General features: G+C 52.8%; 1 protein-coding gene and 1 long non-coding RNA gene across 9 annotated transcripts in view; one reads left to right on the forward strand and one right to left on the reverse strand.

Annotated features, from left to right (window-relative positions):
- The window catches only part of ABCG1 (ATP binding cassette subfamily G member 1), a 79,557-nt gene that overhangs the window by 21,559 nt on the left and 33,864 nt on the right, over nucleotides 1-24,134 (reverse strand). For 7 of the 8 annotated variants that reach the window (XR_013414887.1, XR_013414886.1, XM_077995713.1 and 4 more), the window contains exons 3-4: nucleotides 4,090-4,207; nucleotides 1,795-1,927 (exon numbers count right to left, since the gene is read on the reverse strand). Coding sequence is in view for 6 of the 8 variants with exons in the window: in XM_077995713.1 (XP_077851839.1) it covers nucleotides 1,795-1,927; nucleotides 4,090-4,207 (251 nt within the window). In the remaining 2 variants the exon portion in view is untranslated. Of the gene's footprint in view, nucleotides 1-1,794; nucleotides 1,982-4,048; nucleotides 4,208-24,134 lie in introns of all 8 variants that reach the window. The other variant, XM_077995714.1, reaches the window with a different exon arrangement.
- LOC144339638 (uncharacterized) lies at nucleotides 13,463-23,807 on the forward strand. Its single transcript, XR_013414889.1, has 5 exons — nucleotides 13,463-13,579; nucleotides 13,766-13,847; nucleotides 14,483-14,883; nucleotides 17,557-18,695; nucleotides 21,707-23,807. It is a non-coding gene; the product is annotated as an uncharacterized LOC144339638 (long non-coding RNA).

Raw genomic sequence — 24,134 nt, forward strand, 5'->3', positions numbered from 1 at the left:
AAATGTAACCTGCTTCTCTTTGCTGAGTTAAGAACCCCTTGGTATTGCCCTTCACATGACACGCTGGGCTGCTGCCACCCTCACACACCATGGGGAGAAAGCTTTGCCCAACCCAAGTCAGGAATGCCTAACCCAAGTCAGGGTCTCTCCAGGTGGAAAACGAAGGCAAACCCCCATCTACTGACCAAAGTACAGAGCAGACCAAGCTGAGGATGTCCCCCTAGGGTAGCAGGAGAGACATGAAGGCTGAGGACTCTTTTTTTGCAGCGAACAAGGAGGAAGCAGAAATGTAAACAGTCCCCCACACAAAGCCAGCCACGATTGGCAACTGGAGCTGCACGCTGATTTTCAATCTCCTCTTAATGGGAGGATTCTTATGGCTGCCTCTGCTCACAATTAGGTCCATGCAGTATCAGTACAATGAGTTAGGCCTTAAAAAAAAAAATGGTCCCCGCCGGGAGCGGTGGCTCATACCTGTAATCCCAGCACTATGGGAGGCTGAGGTGGGCAGATCACGAGGTCAGGAGTTCAAGACCAGCCTGGCCAACGTAGTGAAACCCCATCTCTACTAAAAATACAAAAATTAGCCGGGCATCGTGGTGGACGCCTGTAGTCCCAGCTACGTGGGAGGCTGAGGCAGGAGAATCACTTGAACCTGGGAGGTGGAGATTGCAGTGAGCCGAGATCGTGCTACTGCATTCCAGCCTGGGTGACAGAGTGAGACTCTGTCTCAAAAAAAAAGGGCCCTGGAAGCCCAGAGGCATGGCACTTGGCTGGGTCATGGTCTGTCCAAGGAGCACAACCAGCTATTCCAGAAACCCAGGCAGAGGATATCCACTGGACACTTCTGTGGCCCCAAGAGGGAAAAGTATTTTTAAACTTCCCCAGATAATGGACTTATCCACAGAAGACATAAGTGAAGACACTATGGGGAGGCTTACTAGGAGTGAAAAGAAACAGTGACCAAGTTGAACTGCTTAGGCACCAACTGTATGCCAGAATTCTACTCCACCTTCCCTGTATTTTTCCTTTCAATATTTACACCAACCCCTTACGGTCTTGCAGATGAGGACACTGAGGCTGTGAGGGTAAAGCAGGTGTACGGCAAGGAAGCCGAGTTGGCAATTAAAGGTGTGCCTTTGGAGGCAGACAGCTCTGGCCACGTGTGGCCATCAGCAGCCGTGTGACCCTGGGCTCCTGGCTTGACTGGGGGAAGCTCCATTTCCCATCCACTTTCTTGGGATGACCTATCTGGTGTGTGTAGAGCTATGCGCTCAGGGCCTGGGACCCAGGAGATGCTTGGCCATTGCTGGTTTCATTTTCCCACCTGGGAGGCAGGTGAGTCAGAGGAATAGACCCTTGGGGTCCTGAGCAAGGCATCAGGTGAGTGGGTGGTTGGGCCAAAGACACAGAACTCAAGGATGGCTGACAGGAAGGAGAATCCCAAGCTCTGGACTGCAGGGGAAATAGGATGGTGGCTGCCCTGGATAGGATCACTCAAGCCAGCCGGGTTAATAACCTTCTGAGAAACTTGACCCCAACCCTGCCAAACAAGGTCCATTGAACTCACAGTCTTGAGGGGTTTTGGGACGACGCTACCTGTCCCAGTAGCAAGTCTGGTGTTAGAACTCCACTAGAGGGAGGGTGCTGATCCCATGCAGGCTGTGTGGCAGAGCCCTTGGGTCCCTCGCAGCTGGGCACTTGGCCAGTGCTGTGTCTAATGTGGGGACTGGGGGCAGGTGGCAGGGGCGGAGCGGGGCGGGGCGGAGCGGGGCGGGGCGGGGCGGAGCTCACCATCATGGCTTCCTGCACAGTGAGGTGTGGCAGCAGCATGTCATCCTGCATGATGTAGCAGGACACCTTCCGGAAGCAGCGCAGGTCCCGGGGCAGGCCATTGATGAGGACGGCCCCCTTCATGCCCGTCTCCCTGCAGAGCCAAGGACAGGAGAAGCCGTCAGCCGGGCTCCTGCTCCTCCTCCACCTCCCGGGGCAGGAGATGGGAGCCAGAGAGCGAGGCTTGCCTCCCAGCATCTTCCCAGCTGAACCACACTGGCCACAGGGACCCCGAGCGGCAGAAACGGACTGGACCTCGCTAGCACTGCAGTAATCAGGAGGAAGAAATTCCACAGAGAAAGCGCCCGGTGGGAAGAGAAAGCTGCACACAGGCCTCTGTGGGATGGCATGTTTATACTAGGGTTAACGGCAGCACTTTCTTGACCTACCAAACAAAGATACGCAGGGATGGTCCTATACACAGCCATGAGGTCGGGATGTACAGGCCCTGGATTTGTGGGGGTTTGTACCATTGGCTTCTGAACAATTCTGTGTGTAGCTCAGGCTGCACCCAACTGACCAAAGGCCAGACCTCTGCAGACTTCAGGCCTGGGAAGGAGCACCAGCAGAGAGGGGCCTGGACTGGTTCAGCCGAGTGCATGGCCCTTCTTCACCAGGGAGAATTCTCTCTGCTGAGCAAGCTGAGCACCTCCCGGATGCTCCTGTGAGGCGGGCAGTGCCTCACCAGGCACACTCATTCACTAGCTGGTTCATCGGCTCACTGCAGACCTACTGTGCGCCTCTGCCACCTGCCGTCGTGGGAGCATCAGTGCAGCCTGGGAGCTGGTGCATGCCACAGGCAGGCTATACACTATGCTTCTGAGGATCCAGTCGTTCCAGCCCTACCTCCTAGATGTTATGGAGAATAAAACAGACGCAAATCTATGGAGACTAATGAAAGCGTGTCTAGCTTCCAACTTTACTCAGTTTGTTACTATGACTGTGGGTCTGCAGCTGGGTCCCCTCTCTCCTCCAGGCACAGGCTGGGGTCAACTTGCTTCCCCTGGATCCCCAGGTCTGAAGGCCCTGTCCTGAGTGTTCTCCACAGGTCCGGGATGCCAAGCACCCACACAGGCTGCAAAGAGCTGTGAGTGTATTGAGGAACTGAGAAACCGCCACGCCTGCAGGAATACTCACTCCCCTCTGGCCCTGCGTCACTCTGAGAATTCAGCTTTAACCTTTAGATGTGACTGTCACAGGCAGGAATTTGCCATAAGTGAGATTTTTTCGAATCCCAATTTCCAGCATTAAGGTGTAATTCAGAAGCTCTAAGGAAAAGGGTGATATTTGCCATTTTTCCAGTAAATGAAATTGTTACTATTATTACTATTTGCCAAAGTTAGTAAATAAAACCAATCAGACATGAAAATAACTGACTTTAATAGAGCATTTTCTAAACACTTCTAAAGATTCTAATCTAAGTTTTCTAATCATTCCCAAATGGATGACATTGGACACAATGGTCGCCGACCTTCTTTGTTGTTGTTGTTGTTGTTTGTGTGTTTTTGAGATGGAGTCTCGCTCTTGTCACCCAGGCTGGAGGGCAGTGGCACGATCTCGGCTCACTGCAACCTCTGCCTCCTGGGTTCAAGTGATTCTCCTGCCTCAGCCTCCTAAATAGCTGGCACCTGCCACCACGCCCAGCTACTTTTTCTGTATTTTTAGTAGAGATGGGATTTCATCATGTTGGCCAGGCTGGTCTTGAACTCCTGACCTCAGGTGATCCACCCACTTCGGCCTCCCAGAGTGCTGCCATTACAGGTGCGAGCCACCACACCCAGCTCAAACTTCTAAACAACTAAGACCACCACAAGCCTCAGCCAAACAGTTCTCATCCTCTTCCGAAAATGCCTTGTCTCTCTTCAACTTGCGTTCACTCCTGTTCTCTCTAAGTTCTCTGACCACCCTGACCTTGACCTTCCTACCTCTTCCTGTCCCTTTGGCTGGGCTGAGCTCATCCAGGGTGCTGCTGTGGCCACTGTGCCCAGGGACCCCTCTCTGAGTGTGGGTCTCCACCCATCACGTGGCCCTTGGCGAGTGCAACCTCTCAAGGTCACTCTCTCCCCTGGACCCAGTTTCCTTCACAGATTCCAGAGCTTTCTGATCCTAAATCCACCTTGTGCTCCGCTGGAGCCTGTGTGTACAGAGCGTTCAGAGGTCACTGCCATAGACCACAGCCTGCTCCAGGTGACGGAGCTGACGGAAGGAGCTCCACTATCCCCATTGCTGGCCTGACACCCGGGCAGGGCTGCTCACCTGTATCCGGCCAGGATGTTCATTAGCGTGGACTTCCCAGCCCCGGAAGGGCCCATAATGGCCACCAGCTCACCACTATTGAACTTCCCGGAAATTCCTTTCAGAAGGGTCTTGTATCCTGCAAAAAGTAGATCATATTCATATTCGTTTCATTTTGTTTTATCTCTAATGCAGTAAATATGCAGATGTTCAAGTACACACGACTGAGGCCGAAGGCAACCTTTGACATGCACGGTAGAAAAGGCTGCATTCCAGGGAAGAACATGAACTTCGTGTCTTTTGAATTCCCTGGTCTATGTCTTCAGTTGCATTTCACGGGTTATAATAATGATGATAACCAGCACGTGTGTAATGCTTTAGCGCTTACAAAGCACTTTCCCACTCATCGTCTAGTCTGTAAGGAATCCACCATTCCTGTCTCAGAGTGAGGAAGCGATGTCCAGTGGGCCCAGGTGACTTGCCCAGGCCCTCGGCCAGTGTGAGCGGAAGCCAGCTCTGGGCTGCAGCACTACCGGCTGGCTCCTCCCCCGATATGCTATGCACGTGTCTGTATTAATTAATAATTCACTGACTGCATCTACAAATTATTTATGCTTTATATATTTATATAAGTATAAATTATGTATGTATGATTTATTTAGAAATAATCAACATATAATTAAATAATCAATATATTATTAATCCCTTAATTAATAATTAAGAAAGTTTGTCATTTTGCAGCCACACCAAACTGCTTTGGAATTTCTGCCAAGTCTCCATCTCAGAGCTTTATAAAAGGAGAAAAGCTACACATCCCAAGCAGAGCCACGTTAATTTTTTTCAGCTAGACTGTTTAAAAGTGCTGTAAATAATAAAACAAAAGCAACTGGAGGCACAGATAATGACTCCCAATCCAGGGGCACGTCTCAGTGTAGTATCAGATCAGAATCCACCATTAAATGATCAAGAATCATGTGAATGCAACTTCAGCTCCCACGCATTTCAGGGCACCTAATGAGACGTGGGGTCCTTGACCCAATCCCATGTTTTCGACTTTCTCCCGGTCCCCAGCTGGGCACACAAGCCTGTATGTTTCCATGAGTCTGGCCCAGGGGAGTTTGCTTCCTGCTGTCTTCCTGTCTTTCGTAGATAGGACCCCGGAAAATGCCAACCTGTCACCAGGTGCTGCCTTAATTTGGATGTGGAGTCCCTGAGGCCTTGTTTAGGGGAGTCGGAGAGCTGCGGAAGCCTGTCAGGAAGCTTGGGACTGCCACTCATTACAGAGAGGGCGGTTGTCGCCCCAGGGAGGGCCAGGAGAGTCATCCCAGCGGGGGTAGGGGCACAGGAAGAAAGGGCGGGGGCTGGAGAGCAGCTCAGAACTGCACGTGAACCAGCTTGTACAACAGGACCATGAATAACAATGCTTACAAACACACAGTACTTGAGGCCTAAACAGATGAGCAGGGCTGGAGGAGGACCAGGAACCCAAAGAACAGCCCTTATGCTGAGCTACGGGTACCCCTCAGTGGACAGGCAGACGGAAGAGCTGGGGACCACAGAGATCCTTCCTCCATAGGAGCAAGCTCCCTGCACCACGGAGTACCCAGGCCCCTGGGGACTCACATGATATCACCGAGAAAGCACTATATGCTGGGTACCTGCTAATTACTGCCTCTTGTCTTTTCAGGGTGGAAGTGAGGCTGCTCCCCAGCAAACCTCCCTTAGGCTGTGTCCTCTCAAAGTTACGAGCTGCCTGAAGACGCCCGGTCACTGAGCTCACCAGCAGCCATCGTCTGACCATGGCCATGCCTCAGGTTCTCAGAAGCCTCTCTCCCTCCGTCCAGGACAGGCAGGGCCCACGTCTCCTGCTGGGCACAGCCTCTGAGCTCTCACCTGTGACAGTGCCTGGGGCTGACCCGCAGGGCTGGAGTACTGGATGGTCACCCCGGCTGGAGGAAGCACACACAGGCTGCGATGACCCCCAGGACCCCAGGAACAGGACAGGGTGTGGAGGCGGGAGCATTCGGCCCTCGCATGGGAAAAGCAGGACAGGTGGTCTCAGGCTGGTCTTGCTATTGAGAACCACCAGACTGGAATTGCAAGAATATACACCAAACAGAGAGTGCACACAACTGGGGCTGCAGGCGTCCTCTCCACCTGGTCCTCATGGGGTCCAGCAGTGGACCCAAGGCCCAATTCGGGGCTGTACTTCTCTAATATTAGAAACCTGTTTTTCTTTCTTTCTTTTTTTTTAAAAGTCATGCATTTGGGATTGAAGAATCTTAAAAGTGGCTCTGGAAGCAAAGTCCAGTAAACATTAGTCTGCCCTGCTGTGGGACAGCCCGGGCGCAACAGCGACCCTGTGCAGGTCTAAAAGTGAGTCCCAAGCTGAGGGGCCCAAGAAACACCAGTTAGAGGCTTCCTGTCGTAGTTGGGTTTCCTGAGTATCCAGCACACACATACCCCTCTCTATTTATGTAAGGAAATCATCCTCCCCGCAGAGCCCTGCATTTGGTTCCTCTTATAGAAATATAAAGCGAAGATGGGACCATCCTGCCCCGCCTGCCCTACTTACCCACCCTGAGCTCTGCTCAGCCCACTTCTTGGCATAATGGACATGCGCCTGCCTCCCTGTCCCTGTGGGCTCTGGTTCACGGGGCGTGCGGTCTTCCACTGTTTTTCTGGCTGGGATAAACGCCCAGGATGACAAGTGTGGAGACTGCCAGAGCCAGGCCCACTGAAGGCCCATCAGCCCCGTGCAGGATGCCCAGGTTCAGTATTTGAAACAGCCAGATGCTAGCCCAGACCAGAGTTTAGACACAACCCAGACCAGACCAGAGCCGCAGACCAGAACAGCCAGACCAGAACTTAGAACCCAGACCAGACTCAGACAGAACTCAAATCAGACCCAGAGAGAATCCAGAGAGAACCCAGACCAGACCCAGACAGAACCCAGACCAGACCAGATAGAACCCAGACCAGATAGAACCTAGACCAGACCCAGACAGAACCCAGACCAGACCCAGACAGAACCCAGACCAGACCCAGACAGAACCCAGACAGAACCCAGACCAGACCCAGACAGAACCCAGACAGAACCCAGACCAGACCCAGACAGAACCCAGACCAGACCCAGACAGAACCCAGACCAGACCCAGATAGAACCCAGACCAGACCCAGACAGAACCCAGACCAGACCCAGACAGAACCCAGACCAGACCCAGATAGAACCCAGACCAGACCCAGATAGAACCCAGACCAGACCAGATAGAACCCAGACCAGGTCTAGAGAGAACCCAGATTAGACCTAGACAGAACCCAGACAGAACCCAGGCCAGACTAGAGCCTCAGACCAGAAACTAAATGGAACTCAGATAAAAACCGCAGACCAGAACCCATGAGAGCGCTAGGCAGGGCAGGGCTGGCCTCTGTGAGCCTGGGTGGGAGGAGGGCTCCGCTCCCCATTTATTCCACTTTAATCAGTACCTGTTTCCTCCGCTTCCCTAGACTAACCCTAAAGTCTTTATCAATTGCTGGATTGTCTCTGAGCATTGCACGCTAAGAAGAAGTGATGCAGCTTAATCTCTTTTTTAAGGGAGATAAATTCATAGTTAATTAAGGCAAAAACAAGCCATAAGTTCAACCAGACTTCTCTGGGAAATGGAAAGAAATGGGAAGCGAGGGCCATCGAGAACCAGAGGAGAGAATGGGGTCTGAGCAGGGCCCCAGGCACCAGACACCTGCTCAGGAATTAATTCCCTAAGTGACACTGGCAGTCTATGTTTCTTCTTGGGACCCTAACATCAACGTCTTTGAAAACAGGGAACTGGACAAGATGGTTTCTAGTGTCTTAATTACCCTAGAAAGGAAGCAAATGCTCTATGAGCCTGTGAAAATCCTTGCTCCATAACACAAAATGTGGGAGCTTAGCAAGGGGCACAATTAGCAGTGCCCGGGGCTGTGGTCATCGCCCGAGGACAGAGATGGGAGGATGACAGAAGAGTGCTCCAGATAACGTGGTGACGGACTGTCCTTGGAGCCGCAGACCTACATGATCAGAGAGGAGCAAATCCCTTGGGATATTCCAAAGACAACCCACAGAGTCTATCTCTGCCGCTTTTACGGTTTGTTCGCTAAGATGATGCATACTTGGGAGAGACGGGGACAGAGCATGCTGGTCCTTCGGAGCTACTCACTATAAAAGGAGCAGTGGAAGCCCCGTGATCCCAGACCCTCCTAATCAGACTCACCTTGGCTGAATTTCATATTGCAATTATTTTATTTTATTTTATTTTATTTTATTTTATTTTATTTACTATGTATTTATTTTAGTTTTTAGTTTTTTTGAGACAGAGTCTCACTCTGTCACCCAGGCTGGACTGTAGTGGCGCGATCTCAGCTCACTGCAAACTCCACCTCCTGGGTTCAAGCGATTCTCCTGCCTCAGCCTCCCAAGTAGCTGGGACTACAGAGTCTCACTCTGTCACCCAGGCTGGAGTGTAGTGGCGTGATCTCAGCTCACTGCAAACTCCACCTCCTGGGTTCAAGCGATTCTCCTGCCTCAGCCTCCCAAGTAGCTGGGACCACAGGTGTCCGCCACCACGCCAGGCTAATTTTTTTTGTATTTTTAGTAGAGACAAGGTTTCACTGTGTTAGCCAGGATGGTCTCGATCTCCTGACCTTATGATCCGCCCACCTCGGCCTCCCAAAGTGCTAGGATTACAGACGTGAGCCACCGCACCCAAACTCATATTGCAATTCACAAGTCCACTGTCAAAGCAAAACCAAGAGCAAGCTCACTTACCCAGGCTGAAGAGAGAAGAACCCTGTCTAGGAAGGGGAGGCCTGCAGATGAATCTCTCAAGCCACGAGGGGCAAGCTATGGCAGCACGCTAAGGGGCTGCCTTGCTAAGGGGGTGGCCAGGGCTGGCAGGACACCACTGACTGAAGAGGTGGAGAAAAATGTCTCCAGGCCATCCCAGCCTGTGGTCCTGAGCCAGCTCACAGTCAGGTGTAGTGGACCAGAGGTACACATCTGGAAAGCCTGAGAAGGCAACAGTGGTCAGGCCGCCCTGCGGTGTGTTAGAGCTGACCTCTTTCCAGGGCTCATCCTCTCACAGCCCTGGAAGTTGGAAGTCCTCACTGGAAGTGTCCTCAGGGCCGTGCTCCCACTGAAGGTGCTAGGGGAGGACCTCCCCTGCCTCTGCCAGCTGCTGGTGCTCCAGGTGTTCCTTGACGTGTGGCTGCCTCCCTTTGATCTCTCCTCTGTCTGCACGTGGGCCTCTCCCCTGTGTGTCTGTTACTCTGTGTCCAAATTCCCATCTTCTTATCCGGACAGCTGTCATATGGGATCAGGGATCCACCCTACTTCAGCATGACCTCATCTTAACTAATGCCATCTGCAGTGACTCTGTTTCAAGTAACGCCACATTCTTAGGGAGCAGAGGTTAGAACTTCAACATATCTATTTGGGGGACACAGCTCAACCCACAGCAGAGCACAATGCTAGAGAGAAAGCGCCACCCGGGGCTGTGGCACTGGATGCAGCCTCCAGGAGGAAACAGACCTGTGGGTGCCGGAATGAGGGCCGCGAGGGCCTGAGCACTCTGGACTCTGTTATCAGGGGTGCAACCCTGCCCAAGCACAGCTGCAGCTCCTAAGAACCCCTATGTGCACTTGGAAAGATGGTATGAAGCTGTCCCGTGTGGGGATGGGGGGCCAGCACGAGCGAGCGTCAACAAGCTGGCTCTGGTCCCAAGGAGCTCAGCCAAAGGGCCCAAGAGGTGGGCCCCCAAAGTCCCTCACACAGTGACTCCAGAAGACGGTGGCTCCATGGAGCTTGCTCAGACCTGACTGTACTCAAGGAGAGGGGTGTGAGCCCAGGCTGGCCGGGGAGCATGGCACCCTCCCACCTACTGTCTGCCACCTCAGGCAGAAACCATGAGAGCTAGTGGCCTCAAGGCCAGAGATGGAGTCCTGGTGTTGTCAAGGCTTCCCGAGACCCAACCCTCCCTGTGCACGTGCCCCCAGTCAAGACCCTGAGAGAGCTCCCCAGAGCACACCAACCAGCACCCCAAAGAGCGCTCCTCTATCCCACCTCTCCGGGTCTTCCCCCTTCCCCCATATGGCCTTCTGTCTCCCACCTCCTTCCCTCTCTCCTCTGTCTCCCTCTCTCTCTCTTTCTCCCCACCTTCTCTCTCTCACCCTTCACCTTTCCTTTGCCAGCATCCTCTGAGAAGTAGAAACCTCACCTTCCCATCTCTAAACATTCAGCCCTAGCCCAGTGCAGATACTCAAGTGTCGCTGAATGGATGGATGAATGGATGAATGGATGAACAGTTGGATGGATGGATGGATGGATGAATGGATGAACAGTTGGATGGATGGATGGATGGATGGATGGATGGATGGATGGATGGATGGATGGTTGGATGGTTGGATGGATGGATGGATGGATGGATGGATGGATGGGCAGATGAGTGGATGGATGGATGGATGGATGGATGAATGGATGGATAGATGGACAGACAGATGGATGAATAGATGAATGAATGGATAGCTAGATTGATAGATGGAAGGATGGAAGGATGGATGGATGGATGGATGGATGGATGGATGGATGGATGGATGAATGAATGGATAGATGGACAGACAGATGGATGAACAGATGAATGAATGGATAGATTGACGGATGGATGGATGGATGGATGGATGGATGGACAGATGGATGGATAGATGAACAGATGTTTAAAAACCATGCAGATGAAGCATTTAGTAATGTTTAAAATTAAGTGGATACTAAAGAGTTTCCTGAGTTATCCCCTCCCTCAGAATGAGCCACTTTTAGCACATTAGAAATTCAGAGACAGCCTGTGCACACGTCCCGAATTCCAGTGATCATGAATATAAAGAGACAATGTTGGAATGAAGCTGCTCCTCCTAAAGGCCAGCTGGCCAACCCCAAACCAGGCACCCCAGATGAGCCGGGCATCCCACAGCCGCCATATGACGCACGTCGTCTTCTGCTTCTGGCTCTGTCACTGCCCTTGAGGCCCTGAGAATGTCAGTTCTGTGAGGATGTGAGCAAGACTAGCTTCTTGATTATCATGCCCCATGAGCCTAGAATGGAGCCTGCACAGTGGTTACTGGAAGGAAATGTTCATGGAGCTCACAAGACAGGAAGGGCTCTTGGCACAAGTGAACCTCGAGCAACATCCTGTCTCAGGCAACGCTGTGGCCTTGTTGTCTCTTCCTACACCTCCCTTCTGAGAGGACAGACCCCTTTGGGACCAGAGCCATCAGGCAATGTCCAGAGGCCACTGCAGGCCCAGCTGCCTGGCCCCTCCCCAGAGTGTAATGGCAGGATCAACCTACTTCAGGCATTTTTATGGGGTCACTGGCTCCCTCTGTCTTGTGTTACATAAGCACAAACCCCTCCCCAGTGGACAGGACAGAAATCATCAGGAAGCCCATAGACAATGGCCATGGAAACATGCCTGCTGTGTTCACTTCTGAGTAATTATGTTTTGCTATAAACGTTGCTGAGGTGTAGAAAACACAGAGAAGTGTGCAGACCGTAAACACATAGCTTCATGTGCTTTTCCAGATCGAACACAACGGGGTCCCAGCCCCCAGATCAGAACCGGGACATGGCGGAGGGCTCCTAGGAGCTCCCTCACACCCCCTTCCTTTTGTTTCAGGGATAACTGCTTTTAAATCTAAAGTAAACCCCCAAAGGTGTTGATTTTTAAACAAAGAAATACAACTTTTCCAAAAGTAAACCCCCAAAGGTGTTGATTTTTAAACAAAGAAATACAACTTTTCCAAAACAAACAATAAAAAGGACTGTTTCCTCCCTTGGAAATGAAGGCAACATTCCTTTGCCCATGGAAAAATCAAGACACCTTTCTGAGATGGAGATTGCCCCCCAGTAATGCCATGAGCCCTGTTAGCTGCTGTGGCCAAAGCCCGCCCCTGGGACAAGGTGATTCCGGCCTAGAAGGAATTTCAGGAAGGCACTGAATGTTTACATTTCCCACATTAGCTAACAGTGCTTCACAAAGATACCGATACCTGTCAACTGTGAAAACCTAGGAAGAGTCACGGGACACAGCAGCATCGCTGGGGGCTGGGAGACTTTTCCTCTGCAGAAATGTGCCCTTGAAGGAGGCACACGCAGGGCCAGCCCAGTCCCCGGGCAGAGGCCATGAGTCACAGAATGGGCCTTGCCAGGCCAGAGTTCACTGGGGTGGGCACGGTGCCAACCTTGCTCCTGTCACTCTGCTTAGGCCTCACAGCAGCGAGTGCTGCATCCTTCTCCATCTTTTACAGGTGACATACAAGGGCTTGGAGAGGGTTAATGACCTGCCCAAGGCCATGCGGTAGGTCAGCAGAGGATCCAAGATTCCAACCCCTTCTGCCAAACCCGGAGGTGGCTCTTGCGCCCGGGGCCACGAGTGCCTTTGCCAGGCCCCGCAGAGCGGTTCCCGGCCCTTCCCCTCCTCTCCTCCTCCTCCTCCGAGTGGGCACGTTCCCATTGAATCAATAGGGTCAGCTCAATCCAGAATTGTGCATTTAGTCTGATATCGCAAGAAATATTGAACAGAGGATGAGAAGGAATTTCAGGCCTTTCCCCTCATAAAGAAGAAACCCCGTGGGTCACCTGAGGCTAAGAACACCTCTCAGGTGTGGGCAGGGTAGCTCGCAGCGCTGATGCAGTGAGACGCTCTGAAAGCTATGGCCATAAGAACTCCTATGCCCATTCAAAGAGATCTTCACTTGTGCAACTGACCTTTATCTTTCAATTTATGTTTCATTCCACAAAACATCCTCCGAAAAAAGGAGAATTCTTGCCAGGGCGTGGGAAAGTCTCCTGTCCTTCAGGGAGGACTCCAGCCCTGTTTACACGAAGGACTCCTTGCAGCCCCTGCTAGGAAGCATGCTTCCCCAAGCCAAATGCATGCTCCCCAGACCTTCGTGTGAGAAACACCTCTCCTGCCACCTGCCCAGCAACCAAGGGATCTGAGCCCCTTGGGAACCATTAGGTCCCCAGTCCTGGTTACCTGCAGAAAATAATAAGCAAGTGACTGGCTCACTCAGGTTTCACTGAACGAGCTGCGGTTTGGAAAGGGGCCTGCTGCTTCTCCAGAGACCCTGGGGGAGATCGGTCATTGGGTTTTGTTTCCCAGCAGCACCGACAAAGGCGTGTTGTCCACCTGCCCTGGGCTGGGCTGGGACCAGGTGAAGTGGGCGCCCGCAGAGAATCAGGGCCTTGTTTTGTGGTTGTCCAAATGTCAAATGTCACTCTGATAGCTCAGCGTTCTGACCTCTCCGCGAGTTAAGTACGCCATAAACATAACTGTGGATAAACAGCAGGGACAAGAGGCCATCCTGTGTTTACGGAGCTCTGCAGCCGAGGTCGCAGCGTGTTTCGCCATCCTTGTCTTGTTCACTCACCCGCCAGCTTCCCGAGGGGACCGGGCCAGGGAGGACATTCTTCTTCCAAGCCAGGGTGAGGCAATGCGTCTCCTCACAAGCAGGCGGTCCCTGATATACAGAGGGACACTCGGGGTTTCAGTGGAGAGAGGGGGCGGGGAGCTGCCCAAGCTTCCCCCAGGCGCCCGTGGATTCTGTGCCCCTTCAGCCAGGCCAGGGAGTCTGCAATAGAGTTTCCTATCCTGCCCGTCTGTTTTCTCAGGAGTCATCCTCTCTCATGGGAGAAGACGCCATGCAGACAGTACTGTTCCCACCGGCCGCTCCCATCGCCCCACGTCCAGGAGGTCAGCTTTCCAACCGCAAACATCAAAACACTGTCACCCTGGCCTGAGCACAGCAGGGGATCTGAAATCCCCTCACAAATGGCTCTGTTTAGTAAACATGCAGCCAGTGGGACTCCAGAGCTGCCCGGGTGGCAGGGCAGGGGGCAAGAGCACTCCTGTACTAGAAGAAGAAAGATGGCAAAAAACAGGAGAGAGGGAGGCGCACAGCTGTGGGGCTGTGGGGAAAAGCGGGTAGCTCATGGGGGAACAGAGGTGGGGTTTGCTTTCTGGGTCCTTGTTCAGTTTCTGGGATGCCTCTATTTTCTTTCCTTCCTGCTAAAGGATATTTTCCTCTCCTTGGCTCCTGGGCAGCAGCTGGGTGGGGCTGAGTGCAAAGACTGAGAGGGGAAGTGAGAAGTCCATCCTGCTCCACTGTGACCTCTAATGCCACCAGCTGGTGTGTGTTTGGTAGAGGGGGTCACTGGGGAGTTCGGGCCCTCTGACAGGGCTCCTCTCCTCCTTAAATAACATGGTTTCAGATACTCTGGTGAGCTCTTTTGAAAATCTTTTCAACTGCAAAAGAACCCAAACAAAATCCTGCAGAGGGAATGCTGGGAAGGAAGACTCAGCCACATTCAGGCTCCCCGTTTCCACAGGTGATGAGCCCCCGGCAGGAACAGCAGCGTCACAGTCTCAGCATCTCAGGACCCCTCCAGAGGGGCCCTGGCCCCAGCCTGGCCACCATTCAGCCCCGTGGTGGAAGCTGGGTCCTAGAAACACCCAGCGCCCAATGCCACCTGCTGGGTTGAAGTGAGCATCTACTCTGAATGCCTTTAGGGCCCTGTGGCCAGTTTCACTCGAGAAGCAACACAACGCATCCTCACCTTCCTCCGTGGGATCGCCAGGAAAACCCCAACCATAGGCCCTTCCTACCCCATGAGCCGCTGACAAGACTTTGCCACTGATAGAGACCACCCCCAGGTGATGGGGCCCTCCCTGGACTTGGGCTGACCACATGTAGGATGCTGCACTGCCCTGAAGAAGCCAGCAGGAAAGGGTAAGACCAGGTCAACACCACGGTCCAACCCACCACTGCTGAGCTTCAGGGCCGCTCGAGCGTGGGAGGAACATATGGGGGGTCTTCTTTCTCCTGCTGTGCCCCTTTGCCATAGGCCTCTCTCTCCCCTGCTCTCTTCCTTTCTTCCATCCAAAGGGAGGAGGCAATGGGCTAACGAGAAAACACCGCAACTCTGCCTCTTCCTAAACTGTGAACTGCGGCAAGTGGCAAATCCGTGAGCTGCTTGCCCTCAGGTAAACACCCATCACCGAGTAACTGCGTGGATTAAATGCACATGCAAATGCCCACTGGGTTACAAACACACGGCTCTAGCAATCCTGCCAGTTTTTATCAAATGAGTGGCACTTAGGAAATAAGGTAATGGCCAGCTCCTCAGAAGCAATGCCACTCGATTTGCCTCCGTAGTCTGAGGGCCCACGGGACGACTCCAGACAGGGAGCCTCAGTCAATGCACCTTGAGTGGACGGTTGGATGGGGGCATGATGACAAGGATTGAGCCCTCTAGGCCAGACATCGGACCCTTTTTCCCTAAAGAGCCGAATCGCAGATATTTTAGGTTTTGCAGGACACACCATCTGTCATAACCACCGAGCTCTCCAGTTTAGCAGACGCTAAAGCAGCCATGTGCATGTGCATGGCGGTGGCTACTGCAACGAAACTTCACTTACAAACTCAAGCAGAGCACAGATCTCGTCTCCAGGCTGTGTTTTGCTGACTCTGCCCCAGAACTCTGGAGCTGAGCCCAGCACCAGCGACATCTGGGAACGTGATGTCGTCTCTCTCACACCAAGTCATGTCTCCCAGGTAGGGGCATGTGCAAGGTGGAAGAAAACCCAGCTAAGGCTGGGGATGCACCTTGTGCTCTTGGGGGAAGACAGGGTATGAGAACAGGACAACTGAGGTGGGTCTGAGAGAAAGGCAAACTTGGATCACCACCAGGAACAAGGGAAAGGACTGATTATGCCCTCAAGGAGCTCTGAATCCTACGGTTCTCCAGAATTCTGGAGTGAACGATTCAAACTCCCCTCACATGAGAAGGTTGATTTGTCAGCTGATAAAGAAAGCTCTGGAGCAGCTCTCTCCCGGGTGCTCCTAGGCACCCACTGTGCCCTCCTAATGAGGGAACAAAGCTGCTGCTGGGGTTACCACCCAGAGCTGCAGCCCTCAGAGCCACCTGCAGGGGGCAGCCCTCACCCCGAGTCTTAGAGCAGCTGCCAGCAGGCGCCCTGTTCCCCTGAGAGGCAGAAGAAGGCTGACCTTGGCTGTTCTCTAGTAGAATGCTCTAGAGGAGACTAATGGAGGGATGGATGGAGAGGGTGATGGAGTGGACGGATGGAGGGATGGATGGATGGATAGATGGAGGGATGGATGGAGAGGGTGATGGAGTGGACGGATGGAGGGATGGATGGACGGATAGATGGAGGGATGGATGGAGAGGCTGATGGAGTGGACGGATGGAGGGATGGATGGACGGATAGATGGAGGGATGGATGGAGAGGGTGATGGAGTGGACGGATGGAGGGATGGATGGATGGATAGATGGAGGGATGGATGGAGAGGCTGATGGAGTGGACGGATGGAGGGATGGATGGACGGATAGATGGAGGGATGGATGGAGAGGGTGATGGAATGGATGGATGGAGGGATGCAAGGAGGGATGGATGGAGTGGATGGAGATATGGGTGTTTCCAAACTTCAACCGGGTACACTAGGAACATGTTCAAGGCAACCACCAACTGCAAATCCCAGAGTGAGTTTCAGGAGTGCAGCACTGGGGACTCGGGGTGTGGTGAACTCTGGATGGAGAGAGGGATGCATTGAGGGATGGAGGGAGGGATGGAGGAAGATATGGAGGGAGGGATGGGGGGATATGGAAGGAGGGATGGAGGGAGGGGTGGAGGAAGGATAGAGGAAGATATGAAGGGAGGGATGGAGAGAGAAATAGATGGAGAGATAAAGGGAGGGATGGGGGATGGGTGGAGGGAAGAATTAATGGAGGAACAGATAGAGTGATGGTTGGAGAGGCTGATGGAGTAGATGGGGAAATGGGAGGAAGGATGGATGGAGTAAGTGGAGGGATGAGTGGAGGGATGGATGGAGAGGCTGATGGAGTGGATGGGGAAATAGGTGGAAGGATGGAGGGAGTGGATGAAGGGGTGAGTGGAGGGATGAGTGGAGGGGAGGATTAATGGAGGGATGGATGGAGGGAAGGATCTTCACGAAGCCTCGCTCTGTTCCTGAAGAACATCTTTTCTAGCACAGGCCTTACGGTGCAGGGAGATCTCCTGGGACTGTGCATGCAGTTCAGTGTCCAGTGTAAGCACATCTTCAAGTATGACATTCTTCTTTGCCACACATTTCAATACATTCTGATTTCTGGAATATTTCATCCACTGTGGAAGGCGGTAAGCATCATGCAAATGTGTCCAAAGTAAGGAGGCTGGCTGAAGTCTGGAGCTCTCAGCATGGTCCTTCCCCAGGGTCCTTCCCCAGCCGTGCCCTACACAGCTGTCTCAGCAATATGCTTTAGGACAAGAACGCTTCAGGTGGAGGGGTGATGGCCCCCAGCATGTCCACTCCCACTGCCAAATGAGCTCCAAGTACATCCTGCTAACGCTGTTTGTATTCACCAGTCCTGTATCTTTATTATAGGACCAGGCAATGGGAAGAAAAACTCAGGCCAGATGCTGCAGAGGCTGCGGGTGCCATGGATATTCTACATAGACTCCAGCCCAGCTGGGTTCCCAAAAAGTTGTCTGCACATTGATTGACTGGAATCTCCTGGGGAGCTCTGAGAAACACTTCTGATGGAACGAGCCTGGGGCATGACCCAGGTGATTCCAGTGGGCCCTGAAGTTTCCAAATGGGCTCTAGAGTTCTGCCTCTAATTAGCTGTGTGACCTTGGGCAAGTTCCTTGAGTTTTTAAAATGTGTTTTCTTCATCTGGTAATGGGCACGAATGAGTACTTAACCTTAAGGGCGTCTGTGAAGACCAAACAAGAGAATGTGTGTGAAATGTCTCATATTGAGCTCGGCCTATAGCAAGTGTTTAATAAACACTGGCTGCTGGAGTTGCAATTAGAGACAAAATATCACAACAAAAGGCATGCTGGAAAATGCAAGCAATGTGAGAATGATGGCAAGAGAGGTCTCTCTTCATTTCAAGGAGTGACAGCTGCACAGACACAGCCACGTGAATTAAGAATCCTGACTGGGTCCTGGAGCCTGGGGAGGGCACGCACTCCCACCAAGGAGAGTGGACCTAAGGCTTAACATTGCAGACCCGGATCCTTAAGCTCGTGATCATTTCTGAAGAGCCAGAGCCTGTTCCTGTAATGCTCCCAGATCCCTCTGAATGCAAAGAAGCCGTCAGTCTCTGGGAGGAGCAGAAAGGGCTGCCTGGTGGGAACCCTGTCCCCAGCATGCTGAGAGCTGACCTGTGCCTGTAAAAACTGTGAAAACTGCTTTCTCTTCATGGGTCGGTGTCCCAGAGAATGCAGACGGGATATTTGTTGTGACATTATTTCTCATCACCCAGGCACACAGGTGACCTGGAGCCACAGCCATCTGTAGCCAGTGCACCCAGCCAGGGTGTGGATACTCCGGGTACTCTGGATATTCTGGCAGGAAGGTGTGAGTAGGGACCAGGTGCAGACACCACAGTCTGGCCAAGAGAATGGTGGTACAGACCAGCCTCTCCTGACCATGCCCCGGAGCCCCATCAGAGAGGGCCCACCCTCTGTAGACTCGGCAGCCGCTGGAAGACCACTTCCTGGCGGGAGGGCAGGCAGGTAAGTGTTCTGCCTGTTACACTGCTAGCATCTTTCTTGTATGGGAAACCACTTTATGGGGCCTTTCAGGGTTAAGCCCTGTGCCTGTGTAATTAATCTGCCTAAATGATGGCAGCAGCCCTAAGAGGGAGGTATATCACACGCAGGTTTCACAAGACGGGGAGGCTCGGGAAGGCTACAGGGCTCACCCAGAGACCCCTCGAAAGAAAGTGTGCACACCTGGATCCAAGTCAAGGCACCAGACTCCCAGTGGCTCCCCCCAATGGCTGCTACTGCTCTAGGGGCCCCCTGGCTCCAGCTGGATCACCCTGGGGACACAGAGATGGGCTAGAAAACAAAGTGGACATTTGTCTAATAACAAAAGTTCCCAAAGACTACACTATCAACCATAGCCCCATTCTCTGCAGAACTCACCAGTTAAGAAGGAGAAGGGCTCGGGGCGCTGTTCCCCGGGAGCCCGAGAGGCTGCAGCAGAACTGGAGAGATGTTCGTTGAAAGTAGGGCCACGTCCCCTCTAAACAGGTGGGGCGCTTGAGCATGGATTAAAGGGAAAGTCAACACACATAAAACCAGAAGAAACAATGAGTGTGGTCTCTGAGAGCTGCTCTGTGATTTCTGTAAAAACATCCCAGCCCCAAGTGGGGAAGAGAAGAGCTCACAGCTGAAATTCTCACTGGCATTTCCTCCTGCCTATTACAACTGAAGGGGCCCTCAGACAGTGCATCTGCCCTGTACACACAGTGTGCGCACACACACCATGATACACACCCACGCCATGCACACACCATGTGCACATAGGCACATGTGCATGCACACACACCCACACATGGACACGTGTGCACTCACACTATGCACTCACACATACACATCCACCCATACACACACATGTACATCACGTGCACACACACCATGCATGCACAATCATATGCTGACACGGACACACCATGTACACACATCCTGTGTGCACGCACACACCCCCTGCACACCACACCCCACAGGCTGACTAGTTCATCAGATCACTAGCAACAGGGCCCTGCCCCTGCGCAGGTACTGAAATATAACTGGAAATCATTTACATCTGCCTGTCAGGCATGAAGCATTTTCCATCCCTGCGGTATTTTTATACTTCTAAAAGCAGAATTGGTCTTTTTCCAGGCTTCTAAACCTGGCTGGAACTATTAAGAATAAAATTCTTCCCATTATTTAAATTATGTCAATAGCATCAATAAGGTTGCCAAATGATCTCCAAGTCTCACATTAACCTCAATCTGAAAACTACAAAGGAGGACCCAGCTTCCCCACCCAAAGCCGTGATTTTTCTCTGGATGCCAACATTGATGGGATGAGCCCAGCTGCGCTGCACTCCCTCCCCTCCCCCTCACTCCCCATTCATCTCAGCCCTGAGCTGAAAGGGGCTCCTTCTCAAACGGACTGTCTTGTTCTCCCAGACCCCTCTTCCTCCCTCCCCAAGAGCAAGCCGAAGGCAGAAAGGACAGAAATCCACATTCTATGACATCCAGTGACATCTTTTTATCCTACTTGTTTCTTCCCCCTAACGCCCAAGGGCCTTCTCATCAACTGCCTCCATTTTCGTGATCATGTGGCAAAGCCATGCACTGATCAATCCTCTTCTTGCTTTTTGCACCTTCTGAAACAGCAAGGGGGCTTTTGTGCCAACCACAAGAACAGGAAGAAGGTCTGGGAAGTTGGGCTCAATAACATCAAAATGGATCTGAAAACACACATGAGGGATTCTAAGTCACAGGGAGCAAGAACTGCTCATAAAATGAAGACAGTATCATTTGCCCACTAGTGTGCAAAGAACAGGCCACCCTTCCCTACCACCCCTCAGTAAGTGTGGGGCAGGAAGCCCACTCTGGCGCCAGGAGAACAGCTGATTTAATTTGTCAGACTATGAAAATCTGCCGCTGGATTTCGAACAGATGCTGTGCTCTGAAGTTGACTGGATGACAGGCAAAGCTGCAAGCATCTATGTGGTTTCTCCAAGCATGACTTTAATGGCCTTAACATGGTCACCTGACCACAGCCAAGGATTGTTTTCTTGTGTCATCCTGGTTCTGGGGTCTCCCTCACATTCAGCATTCCTCATCCATCCTTCTGTCCATTTCTCCATCCCTCCACTGCCCCCAGTCCCTTTCCTTCACCAGCCTCCTCATCTCATGGGTTTCATCCCTGCCCCTAATTCTAAGCAACAGCAGCTGTCTCCTTCCTGTCTGCTCGGATTGGGTATTTTGAACTGTGCTATGCACAGGTCAGCATCCCACAGTGATGGGAATAATCACATCAATAAATATCGCGCAAAGGGAGTAGTGACACCAATAAATATCACCAAAATGATGTTCAGTCTCCCTTAGGCACCCCAAGGAGGCACACACGACCTCCTCACTTCCCTATAATCCCAACAGTAACAGCTGGCAGGTCCATTGATCTCATCCCCAATCCTACAGAGGGTCCCCTGACACTCCTTCAAAGCCAAGTTACCCTGCAGACAAGGGGTGCAGTGGCACGGTGACGTCAGGGGTCCCTCAGGAACCTGGCAGGCAGAAAGGACAGAAATCCATATTCACCTGCCGTTTCCCTTTAGGGTTCCCTAGGAACCAGAGTGTCACGGGGGTCACAACAGGCCTTCCAAGACCCTCTCTCTCTAGGAGGGGCTGCTTGCCTGGGGGTCCAATGGCATCGTGACTGCCTCTGCCAGATGGATCTGGCCAATAAAGTCGTTTCTCCATACCAAGATCCAAAGCGGCTCTTGACAGAGGCTTCAGGAGAGAGGCAGAACCCACGTGATGGAATGCACATTCTTCTGTGCCTTGCTGAACTGTACCAAGCAGGGTCCTAGCTTCCCCTCAAACCACATGATGGCTGGGGTGATCCCCCCACCGACACCGGTGCTGGCTCATCTCTGGTCTTGTTCCCTGAGCTGCTCTGGGCATCCGCCTTAGCTGCAGCTGTTACTGACCAGGTCTTTATGTTTCTGCCCTTTACCCCAGCTCTGCCAACTTCCTGCATCTCTGGCTGAAAGGATCCTCTCTAGATGCAGGCCCAGGCAGGTGCCATCCCTGGGAACAGCCTTTGTCCCACCAGCTGCTCCAAGGCTGGCAATCTGGATCTTAGACACCTCGCCCACTGCATCCCGAAGCTCTGACCACGTCCGTCCCTGCGCGCTAACGTGGCATCCGGGCGTGCCGGGGCTGGGAAGGTGAGTCTCCTGCCAGGTGCTCTGCGGAACACACAGGCGGCAGCTGCCGTCACGAAACTTCTTTCCACTGCTATCCTCAAGCAGCAGCTTCCCCAGCACCAGAACCTCACTCACCCCAACAGCACCTGGACTGATGACGTCAGGGAGGAGGGCTTCCCTCTGCTGGCTTTCCTAAACCTGCTGTCAACGGGGGTTAAAATCCAAGTGGGGAACCCTCAAAACGCCAAACCCCAGAGGTGGTTGCTCGGGAAGTAGGAGGGAAGGCCGGGCAACGGGAGGGTGACCCCTGACCTGCAGTCACCGGGCCAGGAAGGTGCCGCTTGTCCTTCCAAACACCTTTTCTGTGATTGAAGGTTTATTTGGGACATATCTCCAAACTGAATGACATCAGAGTCACCCCCACTAAAGAAAAATCATAGTCCAAAGCCAACCAGAAGCCAGAGACCCTCCAAAGCTGCCACGGCTGAGTCTCCAACAGGACAACGAAGGAAGAGTCCCTGACCAGCCCCAGCTGCCCAGCGGCCCTGGCTTTGTGTTTCTCGGCGCTCTCAGGCATCCCAGCCCCACACGCCGGCTCGCACTCGGCCCAGCCCCACACGCCGGCTCGCACTCGGCCCAGCCATACATAGACAGGAAGGAGCTGGGTTCTACTTAACGACAGCCATTACTGCTGCTCTAATATATCAAATTACTCTCCTCCCAAACCCAAATTCAAACTCTGAAAGAAAAAGGAAAAACAAGCAGAGATCCAGCACAGGCACAATGGTAGGTGCAGGGAGATCTGGAAAGCTTCCAGAAGCAGGAGTTAGCTGACAACCGCGAGGTCTTATCGCTATCCTTGAACATTTACATTACTGAGATTTCTGGAGAGGATGGCGGCCAACAGCGCCTTCTCGTCCAGGCGATGGCACAGAGCTGGAGATGCTCTCATCAAACACTTGACCCCTTGCAACGCCACATCCAAGAAGCATTGTGGGGAGGACTTCAGAGGCAGCGGTTCCATTTCCACTACTGGGGTTTCCAGCAACCCAGTGGCATGGCCAAGGTGGCCACCAAGCAGAAGGATGACTCTGAACCCAGCTTCCTGAGCTTCCCTGGTCCTTTCCGATTCAACGGACACTGAGAGAATGCCACATGCAAGCCTTGGGCCTCGGCTCTGCACTTCTCTTGTAAAGCAGAGCAAGGACTCTGCACCCACGCATGACTTGGGAGGCCCTCCCATGCCCAAGGCCAGTGCTGGCGTGGCCTGCTTGGGAACAGTAGGGGCTCCAGTGGATTGTGACAGTCTGCCAGCTCTCTCTAGGTGGGCCCCCACTGTCTCCCTCCAGGACTGACTGTGCCTAGGCCTGGGCTTCAAGGCCGTCTTTCCACAACTGGGCCCTTTCAGACCCGTCTCCCATTCCCCCCGCCTCGCCTCCACTTCCCCACACCAGGCTGGTCTGGTCAGGGTCTCCCAAACATGCACTGGCCACTGCCATTGGTCCCATTGAGAAGGACTACCCTATTCTCATCCCAACCTTGTCCTGCCCGCTCATCAAGCCAGTTTTGTGGCCCCAAGAAGCAAGTAAACTTCACAGGGTGGCTGGCCACAGCTCAAATCCTACCTCAAGTCCTTAGTCATCTTTGGACTTAAGGCAACTTAGCATATCTCGCTGAGCCTCTGTTATCTCATTTGTAAACTGGGGTAACAATACATACCTCCTTCCACCCGGCATTGCTGGGGAGACAAAACGAGATTAGGACTGTGAAGCATTTGCCACCTGGTTGGGCCTCCATGAACACAGGCCCTCCCTTTCCTGTCCAAACCTAAAGCAAACCTCCTTCCTCCAAGCACCAGGGCCACTCACATCTATTTGTTCAATTTGCAGACTCATCATTTTACCATCAGGAGAGTCAAAGCAGTAGGGCCTGGAGGCAAACTAGTCAGGTCCGAATCCTGCTTCCCTCTGGGTAGGTCACCGACGTGGGCCTCTGTTACCCAGAGGACACAGTGACAGCCCGAGCTCCTCACAGGGCTACGGTCAGGCAAGTTCATGTCTGCTGGGCGCTGAGCTGCCCCTGTGTTCGTTTCTGTCGTTGCCCTTGTGTTGTGATCCCTGTCGTTCCTGCCAGCAATGCCACTTAGTGCTGCTGTTGCTTCCCTTCATGTGTCTGGTGCATCTCTCCCAAGCTGATCCCTCCGGGGTCTGGGGACCACCTTACTATACCCTGCACACACC

This window comes from Macaca mulatta, chromosome 3 (genome assembly GCF_049350105.2).
Source record: "Macaca mulatta isolate MMU2019108-1 chromosome 3, T2T-MMU8v2.0, whole genome shotgun sequence".
Taxonomy (NCBI): domain Eukaryota; kingdom Metazoa; phylum Chordata; class Mammalia; order Primates; family Cercopithecidae; genus Macaca; species Macaca mulatta.